General features: G+C 49.2%; 1 protein-coding gene across 2 annotated transcripts in view; it reads left to right on the top strand.

Annotated features, from left to right (window-relative positions):
• The window catches only part of SLC13A3 (solute carrier family 13 (sodium-dependent dicarboxylate transporter), member 3), a 67,224-nt gene that overhangs the window by 45,822 nt on the left and 9,040 nt on the right, over positions 1-12,362 (top strand). The window contains exons 5-9 of one of the 2 annotated variants that reach the window (XM_012640483.1): positions 2,162-2,204; positions 5,123-5,218; positions 6,211-6,315; positions 8,293-8,390; positions 10,471-10,583. In XM_012640483.1, coding sequence (XP_012495937.1) covers positions 2,162-2,204; positions 5,123-5,218; positions 6,211-6,315; positions 8,293-8,390; positions 10,471-10,583 — 455 coding nt within the window. Of the gene's footprint in view, positions 1-2,078; positions 2,205-5,122; positions 5,219-6,210; positions 6,316-8,292; positions 8,391-10,470; positions 10,584-12,362 lie in introns of both variants that reach the window. The other variant, XM_012640482.1, reaches the window with a different exon arrangement.

Genomic DNA, 12,362 nt, shown 5'->3' with positions numbered 1-12,362 from the left:
GTGTTAGAATCACTGGGGGAGGTGAAAAAAGTCTGGTCTCATTTACGGAGATTCAGGGGTGTTGTTCCTGCTTTAGGTGTGGGAGGATTGAGGCTTGGCCTTTTAGTTTTCTTAGTTTTCTGCTGGGGGGGAAAGCTGGGCATTTGGTCTTAGGGTTTGCTGGGGCCCATCCCCGGGGACTGGACAGGAAGACATGGGTTCTGGGGGTGAGGGGCAGTGCCTGGTTGGGGAATGGGGAGCACGGGAAGGGGCAGTTGCTGTGAGTGGGTTTTCAGGCTGCCTGCCTACCCTGATGTGAGCAGGACTGTTCCAACCTGTAAAGAAATTAGGGGGAAAAAACGTTGGAACTGTAAGTAAATATATCAAACACAAAGGCTTTCTAGTAACATTATGTGCAAATCATATGCAACATTGAATGGCATAAACTTGAACCCTCTGATATGAAAGGAGGGGATTTAAAAGGAATTCCAAGTAATATGGGTTTTGGTTCTTCAGCTGAGAACCAAAAGGAGCCTGGGAGACAGAAGAAATGGTTGTCCTAAGCAGTCCCTTGGCCTTTGTTCCCCAAATACATTTTATTGGTTTATTCTGATTACACTTGGAAAACACAGAAAAAAATTAAAAGTTTAAAATACATTTAATCCATTGTTAATATTTTAGCTGATTTTTTTCTAGTCTTTTCTATGTCCATGTATTAAATATATGTATTTAACATTATTGTCATCATACCGTTTATATAGTTTTATAGTCTGACTTTATCATTGAAATTTTTTAGAAAATATAATTTTTAATGACTATATTATCCTATTTGGGGTGTCATATTTTATTTAATCATGGACATTTAAATCATTTTCATTTTATAATTATTATTATTATGTTGCCATTATGAATTATGTGACTGACCACATATCTGCTGATATTTTTATATTTTTTAGATAATATTTTTATTTTGTCTCATTACAAATGTGTACTTATTGATGGTGGAAAAATACAGATAAAGAAAAAGAAAAGAATAAAAATCTCCCAGAATCCCACTATATAGAGTTTATTAATATTTTCATTTGTTTGTTTGCTTATTTATTGTGCAATAATAAAAGATGATATTATTTATTATTGCATAATAAATGCCATGTAAACAAACCAATGATATTTTGGTTTATTTATTGAGAAATGTCTGTGAACAAGTTGTGTTCCTGTACTTTTGTACACATCACTGTGTAACTTCCTTTTAACCTTTTATATCTATCACATTCATTCCTGACTACATTTCTGGGTTTTTTTTTTTTTAAATATACTTTTAGTAGTGGAATTTCTGGGTATAGGGGCAATGCACACTTTTAAGACTCTTAATGCATTTTACAAAATTCCTCTCCAGAAAAGATTATTCCAATGAACAGGCATCAGGAGTCTGCCTGTTTTCCCACATCCTCACCAGCATTGAGCGTTATTGCCCTCAATCCTTTCAGGCTTGACGGGGTCTTAACGAAACTGAGTCTGGACACTGTTTAGCAGAAAAAGAACTCATGGGCATCGGCAGTGTTTGGGACCAGCATTTAGGGTCTAGGGGGATACATGATGAGTAGAGCGGACGTTGCGGCTCTCAGATGGGCTTTGGCTCCCACATTCATAAAAACATACATTGCCAAAATTTGGATATCACATAATTTCAAGTAAAAACCCAGATCTGGGCTTACCGGGCCTGCATCATTGGGGGAGCAAATAGCGGCTGACCCTTTTAATGGGGTGCGCCCGCCTCAGTTTCCCACGGTCCAGCCCAGCCCACTTCACTCACACAGTCTGACTGCAGGCTCTGTGGTCCCACTAGGTCAGAATCCAGCAGCCCCCAAAGAAGAGAAGGAGTGCTTTCTGTTAGCGGGGCTGGAAAATGCACGTGCTAGGTTTATTAATAAAAGGGCAAAGGGAGGTTCCCATGGCCCCGGGGGACCCTCTCATTCCCTTCTTGACCCCCTGCTGTGGGTCCGCCCCCCCCCCCCCCCCCCCCCCCCCCCCCCCGCCCCCCGCCACTCCCCACATCAGCGGCTGCCCTGACTCTGTTCTCATCTCCCTCTGTCCCCTAGTTTCTTCCCACAGTGCGACGTGGTGAATTTCGGCTCCTGGTTCATTTTCGCCTTCCCTCTGATGCTGCTGTTCCTGCTGGCAGGCTGGCTGTGGATCTCCTTCCTGTACGGGGGGATGAGCTTGAGGTACCCGGCCTTTTCTTCTCGCGAGGGGGAGTGGGGAAGCAGAAACACTCGGGCTTTGCAGCGACGCTGCACCGTGCTGGATCCCGGCTTCCCGGCTCATCAGGGAGCGGCCTTCCTAGTCTCAGTCTCCACCTGCCCACGCTGTGGACGGTTATTACCACTTCATGTCATATCCTCGTGGCTTGACCTCCAGGGACATGAGGATCGGGAGTGTGAATGGCCTGCCCGCCACAATCAGGCTCTCAGTTAGTGTCCCCCATCATTAATAACTATTAATAGTATTATTGTCTTTAAGTAAGGTAAACACTCATGACCAGAGGAGAGAGGAGTGCAATGTTTCCCATTTTGTGGGGCCCCGGTAGAGAAGATAATTTGGGGTGGCACGAGAACAAGGTATTAAATAACATCAAAACATATTGTGGGAAGAATGTTTCTTTATCAACTCTCATCAACTCGATCAGCTTATGCTGAGGAGAAAGTCTCACATGAGCCGGAGAAACTTTACCAGCTCTCTAACATTTCTAAATCAGCCTTTTAAACAAAGAAAGCGCAAGCTCCAGGCCCAGAGACTTAAGCCAGTAATGGTGTCTAGCCAAAATATAATGGCGGTGCTTTGCTTTCGTTTATTTATTTACTTTTTTTTAATTTATTTACTTTTGTTTTATTTATTTACTTATTTATTTTGGTTGGGTTTTTTTTTTGCGATGGGATCTTGCTGTATTGTCCAGGCTGCTCTTGAATTCCTGGGCTCAAGTGATCTTCCCACCTCAGCCTTCCCAGTAGTTGGGACCACAGGTGTAGGCCACCATGCCCTGCTGATATATTTATTTTTATGGTTACTTTCTATGTATTACAAGTGATTCTTATTTTCTATTTATGGGACTGATGTAAAATTCTCTATTTACATACATTTTTAAAATTAAAATGGTGAGATTTTTTGGAGGAAAATGTGAAGCAAATACGAGAGCCAGGAGGTATGCAGTTATAGCGACATTTGTGAAGGTAGGTTATGAATGCCTGGAGGTTGAGAAATACCAAAAGAGGAGACGCAGCTCAGAGCTGGGGATGGCGTGGTAGGCATGTTATATAGTTGTTCTCTGACCGAGTCTCCTTCCCTCATCTCTAGGCCTTAATTTTCTTATCTGTAAAATGGGACTAGTAGAAGCAACTCTGGAGCAAAGAGGTGTGAAAACGCTTAGAACAGAAAGGCTCCGATGCGATGGTCCTTGACTCAGATGCCTTCCAGGACTCCTGATAGCAGAAACTCAGGGTCCAAAGCCCAGCTCGACCCAGAGAAGCAAGCCCAGACTTTGGGTTCAGATGGACCAGAGTTCGAATCATGGTTCTATGTGATCTTGAGCAACTCTGGAACCTCCCTGAGCTTTTAATTTCTTTAATTTCTTCACTTGCAGATTGAGGATAAAAATTAGCTAGCTACAGCAGAAGTAAAGCCTAAAGGAGAAAGAGTGTGTAAACTGAGACTGAGCCTGAAACAGAGGCCGTTTGTCTTGTCTGCATGTTCTCGTAGCACCTGTAGTACTTGGCCTCCGAGGAGGCTGTGATGGAGGAAACCCAGGGAGAGAGGTGCTTCTGAGTGGGTAACAGAGACGTTCCAGGCCAGTCCCATGACTCCATCTTCACTCAGAAAATATCAGCTGAGCACCTACTATGTGCCTGACACTGTCGTGGGTCTCGAGGAGGCAGAAGTGGCCAAGGCAGAGGTCCTCCCTGCCCTTGGGGAGCTTGCCCTCTAGATGGGGGAAACACACGATGATGACAAGTGGTGATAAATGCCACGAAGGGCAAGAAGACTGCACGATGAGGTGTGCACGGGTGGGCTCACCCAACCTGGGAGTCAGGAGGGCTTTCTGGGGAACTGACTGTTGAACTGGGATATGCATAATGGGCAGACTTGGCTCGGTAAAGGGAGGGAAGGAGATGGGAATAGAGATCAATCTAGGGAGCTAGAACAGCAAGTGCAAAGGCCCTGAGGTAGCAAGGAATGTTCTGGAACTGAGAGATTAAGTGACTGAGTTTAGGGAGCGGGGGCGGGGGGAGATCTGTGGGAGACAAGGCCAGGGAAGGAGACAGGAGTTTTCAACAGGGGATTATTTTGCCCTCCCCTTTAGGGGTCATTTGGCAACACTTGCAGATATTTTGGTTGTCCCAACTGAGGAAGTACTACTGGCACCTAGTGGGTAGAGCCCAGGGATTCTGCTTAACGTCCTACAATGCACAGGACAACAAGGAATTATCAATAGTGTTGAGGTTGAGAAACCCTAGAGTTGGTTGTTGAGGGCCTTGGGGGAGTTCGATCTTCACACAAAAGAGCCACTGTGGTGTTTGTTTGCTTTCTCAAAATTCATTTGTTTATTTAATTTGGATAGGCAACACACACATATAGTTCTCAGAAGTCAAAACACTACAAAGAGGTGTGCAGTGAGAACTCTTCCTCCCAGCCAGGCCTCCACTGGCGCATTGCCCCAGTACAGCCCCCGACAGAGAGCCGTACTCCAGTGATCTCTGTGCCCAACACATTCGCCGGCCCATCTTTTCCGCAGCAGTCTGAGATACCAACTTTATCGTAGAACAAATTTCCATTTGTGATTGAGTCTCGTTCCAGACTTTCTATTTTTTTCCCATTGATTTGTCTGTTTATCTGAGTGCCTGTTTGACCCACTAACGGATTTTAAGCCTGGGAGTCACATGATCAGATTCACATTTTTAAAAGATCAGCCAGGCTACAGTTGGGAGAGCAGGTTTAGGAAAGGAAGAGCAGAGGCAGGAAGACCAGTCATCAGACAGGTGCATCTCCAGAACAGAGGTGACGTGGCGTGGCTGGGCGGTGGCAGTGGTGGCAGGTGAGAAGTTAGTCACATCTGCGGAGACCACTCCTAATCACCCACTTTCTGTTTCAGCGGCTGGAGGAAGAAGAAATCTGAGATAAGAGCTGACGCAGAAGATAGAGCTCGAGCTGTGATTCGAGAAGAATTCCAGAACCTGGGGCCCACCAAGTGCGTGAGGGTCCTTGGGGCAGGGAGCGAGCCAGGCATTAGGCTTTCAGGAGAGCTCCCTCCTGGCCTGGACCGGGGCCCATGGGGGCTGAGTCCCAGCGGAATTTCAGGACCGATGGCTGGGCAGCCCGGAGGTGGAGGATGGGAAGTCGCTTCCACAGTCAGCCTCTTGCCTTGGTCGTAGATCCCTGAGGACCGAAAAGCCCCTCGGGGTTTCCTTGGGGATGGTTGTGCCACCTTCCCGCCTAACGCACCCTTTCCCTGCTAGTACACAGGATATCTGGCACTGTCTCAGGTGGTTTCTAAGACCTTGTTTAACTCATGTTTCCCCTGTGGCAACAGTAACTAGGCTTCAGCAGGCCTGTGTCAAGGACTGGCTCTGCCGCTAAAATCCTGTGTGGCCTTGGGCAAGGTGCTAACCCTCTCTGGGCTCTGCTCCCCAGTCTGAGAAATGGGTACGCTGGGCAGCTATTTCCTCCAACATCTGGGGAGTCTCTTTCCACCTGTGTCCTCCCGTCTCTCCATGATTGTACCCTCCCTGTGTGTCTGTCGTCTTCCTCCCACGTGTGTTTGTCTGTCTCCCGCTGTCTGACTGCCCCCTCTCTGCCTACCTCCATTTCTGTCTGTCTGTGTCCCTTTCTCTCGGCTTTTCTGACACTGTCTCTGTTTCTTTCTTTTTCTCTCTTTGATTTTCTATAGGACCCTGCCAAACTCCCAGTGATAATGATATAAACAGTTTGGGGAGAGGGATGGCTTGATGCCCAGGAAGGATCCTGGGGGAGTGTGGAAGCCCCGGGACATGAATTACTTATGCCATGGGACACTCCTCCCCGCAGCCGGGGACTTCCCGGAGAGTGGATTGTTTCTTTCAGCTTTCGCAGAGGTGGGGCCTGGGCCCAGTCACACCCTGTGGGCGCCTGCCTGAGCCCGCCCCACGCTGCCATCTGCCTGAAACCCAGGGTCACCACTGTACCTGCATGTCTGTGCCACAGGTTTGCTGAACGGGCTGTTTTCGTCCTTTTCTGCGCGTTCGCCATCCTCCTCTTCTGCCGGGACCCGAAGTTCATCCCTGGCTGGGCCAGCCTCTTCACTCCTGGGTGAGATTCTGGGGACCCCCAGGATGGAGTCCAACAGGGAGGATTCTGGGAGGGGCCACCTCGATCTGGAGAGGCAGTACAGCTGGGGAGACTCATGTCCAGGTTGTAATAGTAATTGTGTTAATATTAATACCATTATAATATATTATTATATTATAATCAATAATAATTAATCAATAATTATAATAATCAGTAATCTATAATCAATAAAATAATCAATAGTCAATATAATTAATAATGGGCTCCTATTTCACTTTCAAAAGAGTTTAGATTTGGATAACATCTGGTTTCTCATGTGTTAGGAGCTTTGGCTTGGGAATTAAACAAAATTGGGTTTGAAATCTAGCTCTGCTATTATGAGCTGTGTGATTCTGAGTAAATCATTCATTCATTCATTCAATCAACATTTACTGAGAGTCTATTATGTACTAAGCATCATGCTGGATGCTGGGGACACAGTAAAAAGCAAATAGACAACAAAATAACTGCAAATTGTAATGAGTGCTATGAAGGAAAGCGTTAGAGGGCTATATTATGAAATAATGGGATGGGAGCATTGATTTTGGATAGTTCTGGAAAGAACCAAAGATGGAGATCAAAGCAGTGGAGACGCACTGGGAGTGTCTTCTACTGAAACCTGAGCTAGGAACAAACTTAGCCGTTGGAAGAATGGAACGAAGCCCCGTGTGACGCAGGCCTGGTGAGAAGGGAGGGGGACGGGTGAGACGCGGCTGGAAGGGCCGGTGAGGGCAGGTCACAGCGTGTCTTGTCGGGCAGGTTATGTATTTTGATCTTTTTTGTCATAGTTCTATGTCAATACATAAAGATTGACATTATCTTTTATTTTTCAAAAAAAAAACAGATGCAGGGTATTTCATAATGTGGATGGGACACTATTTAAACATGTCCCGAGCAAAAATCTTCCTTTTTTTTTCTTTGCTCTTCTTGATCATGAACATCCCTATGTATAATCTGTGCACAAGAGTCCAATTCCTTCTAGAGGATAAATTCCCAGAAGTAGAATAACTAGATCAAGGAGTATTCACATGTAAAATTTTCAAATGTTTTTCAAAATATGCCCTCCAGAAGGTTAAACCCACTTATTCTCCCACTACCAGTCTGTGTTCCCAACACCCTCGCCAGGTTGAATCCCCCTTTTCAAGTTTTGACTGTTGGCAGACGAATGGGCTTCCATTAGGGTTTCGATTTGTATTTCTTTGATTATAGTGATAGTGACCATCTCTCCCAACTTCCTGGCTATTTGAATACTCTTCTTTCCAAATGTGTGAGCTGAGAGAGCTTCTATTAGCAATCGGCTCTGGGATTCCTTGAACTTGGAGCCAGGACAATCTGGGTTCAAGGCCCATCTCCACAGTCCACGGTCTGGCCTTGAACAAGTTGTTTCTGCTCTCTGACACCCTCCGATTCCCCATCTGAAATGGAAGGTGCCTGCCCGAAGTGCTTAGTGTCGACACACCTCCCCCAGAGGACACACTGTGGATGCTTCAAAGGTGATGGTTAGGTTTTAACGTGGAGTCTATCTGGGCTCTACCGGGTGAGCGGACCGCATTATCACGTGGTGAGCTGCCCACCCCAGGAAGGGTACAAGCACAAGCTGCACAAATATACACAAGGCTCTTACGGGGGTCCAGGTTAGGGTGATTTATAGGGGTTCCATGGACCCGAATATTGTGTGGTCTCAGATTCTTCCTCTTTGGTCAAGTCCTTCTTCCTAAGGTCCTGGAATCGGGAGGATAAGCGTTTGGGCTCAAGCAGCATCTCAATGCCCGGGCAGCTGTGGATAAAGGGCTTTTGCGTCTTCGTGCTGGGTGCAGTGGGACGGAATCCGGTGGCACCGCGTCCAACAATGCCCCCTCACAGCAGGCCTAATCCCCACAAATCCCCATTTGCGAATCTGCCAAACTGTGCCTGCTGAGATGCCTGGGGTCACATGCTTTGGGGCCTTCTCATTTGTAGGTTTCTTTCTGATGCTGTCACCGGCGTGTCTATTGTCATCATTTTGTTCTTCTTCCCGTCCCAAAAGCCCTCTCTCAAGTGGTGGTTTGACTTCAAAGGTAAGGTGGCCAAGGCCGGGGTCTCGGCGGGCTTGGGGAGGACTGCGGCACGACCCGCGGTGATCAGTGGCCTGGAGCAGCCCCCGGTAGTAGCCGCGTGACCCCGCCTGTTCCCCCTTTCGCTGTCTGAGCAGTGACCTTGTCTGGAAACTTGGGGCCGCCCACGGTGACAGTCCAGGACAGGGGTTAGCAACTGCAGGCTTCGAGCCAGATCCAGCTGCTGTTTTTGTACAGCCCATTGGCTAAGCATGGTTTTCACATTTTTAAATGGTCGAAAAACAACCAAAAGAAAAATATTTCACGAGTCAAGAAAGTTACATGAAATTCAAATTTCAGTGTCGCATAAATAAAGTTTTGCATTTCCTCAAGAAATTCGTGGAAATTTATTTTCTTTAGTTATATAAGTGCCTACACAATAGCCTCAATTTTGCCTCTTGGCCCACAAAACCAAAAATATTTACTCTCTGACTCTTTATGGAAAAATGTCGCCGACCCATTGGCGCAAAGCAGTGGAGTGGCACCTGGGTCGCCTACGGAGCCAGGCGTGAGAAACCCACGCTGGGTTTCCACTGAATAGGAAGTGGCAGGGCTGAGGCAAAACTGCTCGAAGTTCAAATTCAATTTTTAAAACATCACTGAGTGCCCGTAACCAAACGTCTCTAGGCTGGCCTTCTGACGCCACCCGTAGCCCCACTGGGTTTCCAGCGGATGTCTACCAGAAGGTGACGCTGACACCTGCCCCCGGGACAGAGGCCAGGGACTGGCCCGTTCTCCCTCTCCCTGGAGCAGGGGGATGCGCTCTGGACCCGGGGTCAGGAGTAGTCTAGCTATCTTCTATTGTGGAAGAAAACAGCAGAGTGGTAGGCGGGAGAGCAGGCCATGGAAGAGTCGGGGTTTGAGTTGGGGGAGCATGGTGCGAGGCTCTGTTTCCCAGCCCTCCCTAAACGGTTCTGGTAGCACAGGTGGACCTGGGTGGGGAAGGCTGGACCCGAACCCGGGGAGGCTCAGCTGTGGGCCCGCGGGCTCTGCGGTGGAGCGACTCAGCTTTTCTCCCCCTCCCTGGCCCCCGGCCCCCAGCCCTCTTCCCCCTGTCTGTCCTCACCAGTCCCTCTGCTCGCCACTTCTTGGCCGCCTCGGAGTTTCTGCGGGTCTCAGTTTTTGCATCTTGATGGCTTCTGCTTCATTTCAGTCTCGCTTTTTCATAGCTTCTGTTCCCTTACCGTGTCTCCTGCTCAGCTTCCGGAGAGCGGTGGGCAGACCCACCATTGCCTGAGTCAGTGTTCACAGGGACCCTCGAGGTCCTCGTCTTGTGCCATGTGTCGGCTGAGGACGCGGGGCTCGGAGAGGCAAGGTCACTTTCCAAGGGCACGCAGGCCTCGTCTCCAGGCCCGTGCTTCCAGCCCAGGGAGAGCACACTGCCCCCGTGGGCCACATCTGGCCCAGCGCCTGCTTTTGCAAGTAGAGTTTTATTTGCACTGTGCCCATCTGTTTATGGGTGGTCGCTGGCTGCCTTCATGCCACAGTGACGGAGTAGTTACAAGGGACTCTACGTGTGGCTGCAAAGCCTAAAATACTCACTCTGACTCTTCACATAAAACGTTTGCTGATCCGCTGCCCGTTCTAACCACCGCAGCACAGCGCCACTTCTGAGGAAATAAAAAATCATCCCATAGTTTCATGGGCCCAAGATACGCTTAGTTTCTATTTTTCGGAATTTCCTTCCTCTTTTGTTCCTCTCTGTACCCATTCAAATACAAAGAAAGCCTTTTCTTTTATAAATGGGAATAAAAATAGCACCTGTGCTGAAGGGCTGTTGGGAGATTTAAGTGATGTCCTGCGTGTGGAGTTCTAGAAAATTCTCAAGCCGTGGGAGTCGTGAAAATTACTACATTCTGAATAGAGCAGACATCCCGTCCTGATGCTTGTGAGGTTTCACTCTAAACCTCCACGTCAGATGCTGGAGCCAGACCTTGACTTCCTGGGGACCCCTGAGGCTCCCCACAAGGTGGGGCTGCGGGGCTGGCGGCCCCTTCCTCAGGCTGGGCGGCGCTGAGTGTGCGGAATCCCTCTCTCTGCGCAGCTCCCAACACGGAGACAGAACCCCTGCTGACGTGGAGGAAGGCCCAGGAGACGGTGCCCTGGCATATCATCCTCCTCCTGGGAGGGGGCTTCGCCATGGCCAAAGGCTGCGAGGTAAGGCGGGCGCAGAGCCGCGGTGGGCGGCAGTGCGGGAGGCGGGGGCAGGTCCAGGATCAGAGCAGGGCACGACACGGGCCTGCTCCTCACTCGCCAGATTTGGGGTAATCACATGGGCCCATGCTCAGTGCCTGGTGCTGCAGAGAAAGAGAGGAAAAAGGAATGATTTGGACCCTCAGGGAGCTCATGATGGGCAAAATATTAAGACTAATACTAATAATAACATGACTTACGGGCTGTGAGTAAAGAGAAATAACAGTTTTTGTGCTCGCCCCGAGCCAGGCTCCGTGAAACATCCCTAAACCTCCCAACACAGCTGCGAGGTAGATGCCGTTATTACCCACACCCTCAAGACACAGAGAGGTAAAGCAACTTGCCCGACATCACACAGCTGTGGGATCAGGATTAGATCCAGATAGTCTGGGTCTAGAATCCGTGGTTGTTGTGACTGGATGTTGAAAAGGGAAAATCAGCATCAAGGATGACAAGGAGGGTCACGGCAAGAGCAGCTCTGTGGAAATGGTGCCATTTGCTTTGTGGTGATCTGAACCCAGCCTGGCCCTGAGGCAGGGGTCTGGATGAGATGATCCTGCAGCCTAGGGGCTTCTCTGAGCTCTGGGGGTGTGGGGAGAAGAGCAGGCTCTCGGTGGGGGCTGGGCTGCAGGACCGCGGAGCATGCTGGGAGGCCAGTCTGGCTCTCAGCCCAGCCCTGGGCAGCTGGCCGGGGTTTCTGTTCAACAAGGGCTTTGTGTGGAAGCTGCCCCTTTCCCCCAACCTCTGCTGGTACCATCTTCTCCCCAGGCAGCCACAGCCTGTGCCGGGAGGGACCAGAATGCTTATGGCACATCCTGGTTCCGGGCCCCTGCCCACCTTTGCCAGGCCACAGCCAGGCCGCGTGAGGTTTCGAGGTCCCTGGATGCGGTCCAGGATGAGCCTGGATGTGTGGGCTCCCCACTGCTGGTTCCGAAGGCCGGAAGTATATTCTCATGCAATTCACTTAAGCCAACTTAGTGTCCTCACTGCAGTCTTCTCCCGCTGCAAACCATGTAGTCGTGACGCCCCATGTGCTTAAACTCGAGTCCAGAGGCTTCCCTGGGCACACAGCTGCGTGTGGCCTGGCCCCTGCGTGCCTCCCCGACACCCGCACCTCCCTCTCTCCCCTCCTGGAGTCCCCTGCTGGCCCCTGGCTCTTTCTCAGCCACCTGAGACTCACCGGCCCCTTCCCTTGTCGGGTGTGCTTCCTGCGATCCCTGAGTCCTCGCTCTTCCGGTCTCAGCTCCTCGGAGACGCCCTCCTGGGCCCCCAAGCATCCTGCAGCCCCACCCCCAGTCCCCCCTCCTGTGACTCTGCCTGTCTCCTTTATCCCACATCTGACCCCCACAGGATCCTGGGGGCGGTTTGTTCATTGGTTGTCTGTCTTGCTAGAATGGAAGCTCCGGGAGGGCAGGGACCAGATCTGTCTTATCCAGCCTGCTCTGGGCATCTAGAATAATCCTGGTACATACCAGTGCTCGACAAATACTTGTAGCTATGACCTATAAGATGGGCTGTTCTGAGGACTGACAACATAGTGTATGGATAGAGCCTAGCAGACGGCTGATACATTTCAGGTGCTCGAACCAGGAGCCGCCCCCATCCTCACTATTATTGTTCTTATTATTTTACTATCTTATGGATAAAAGATTGATCTGATTCTGTTACCTTCACATATATATGTACACGCATACACATATATAGATATCTTTAATCACCACAATAAACTTACTACAAATATAT

The sequence above is a fragment of the Propithecus coquereli genome, unplaced genomic scaffold (genome assembly GCF_000956105.1).
Source record: "Propithecus coquereli isolate 6110/MARCELLA unplaced genomic scaffold, Pcoq_1.0 Scaffold153, whole genome shotgun sequence".
Classification (NCBI taxonomy): domain Eukaryota; kingdom Metazoa; phylum Chordata; class Mammalia; order Primates; family Indriidae; genus Propithecus; species Propithecus coquereli.
This window is presented reverse-complemented; position numbering and strand designations above follow the sequence as displayed.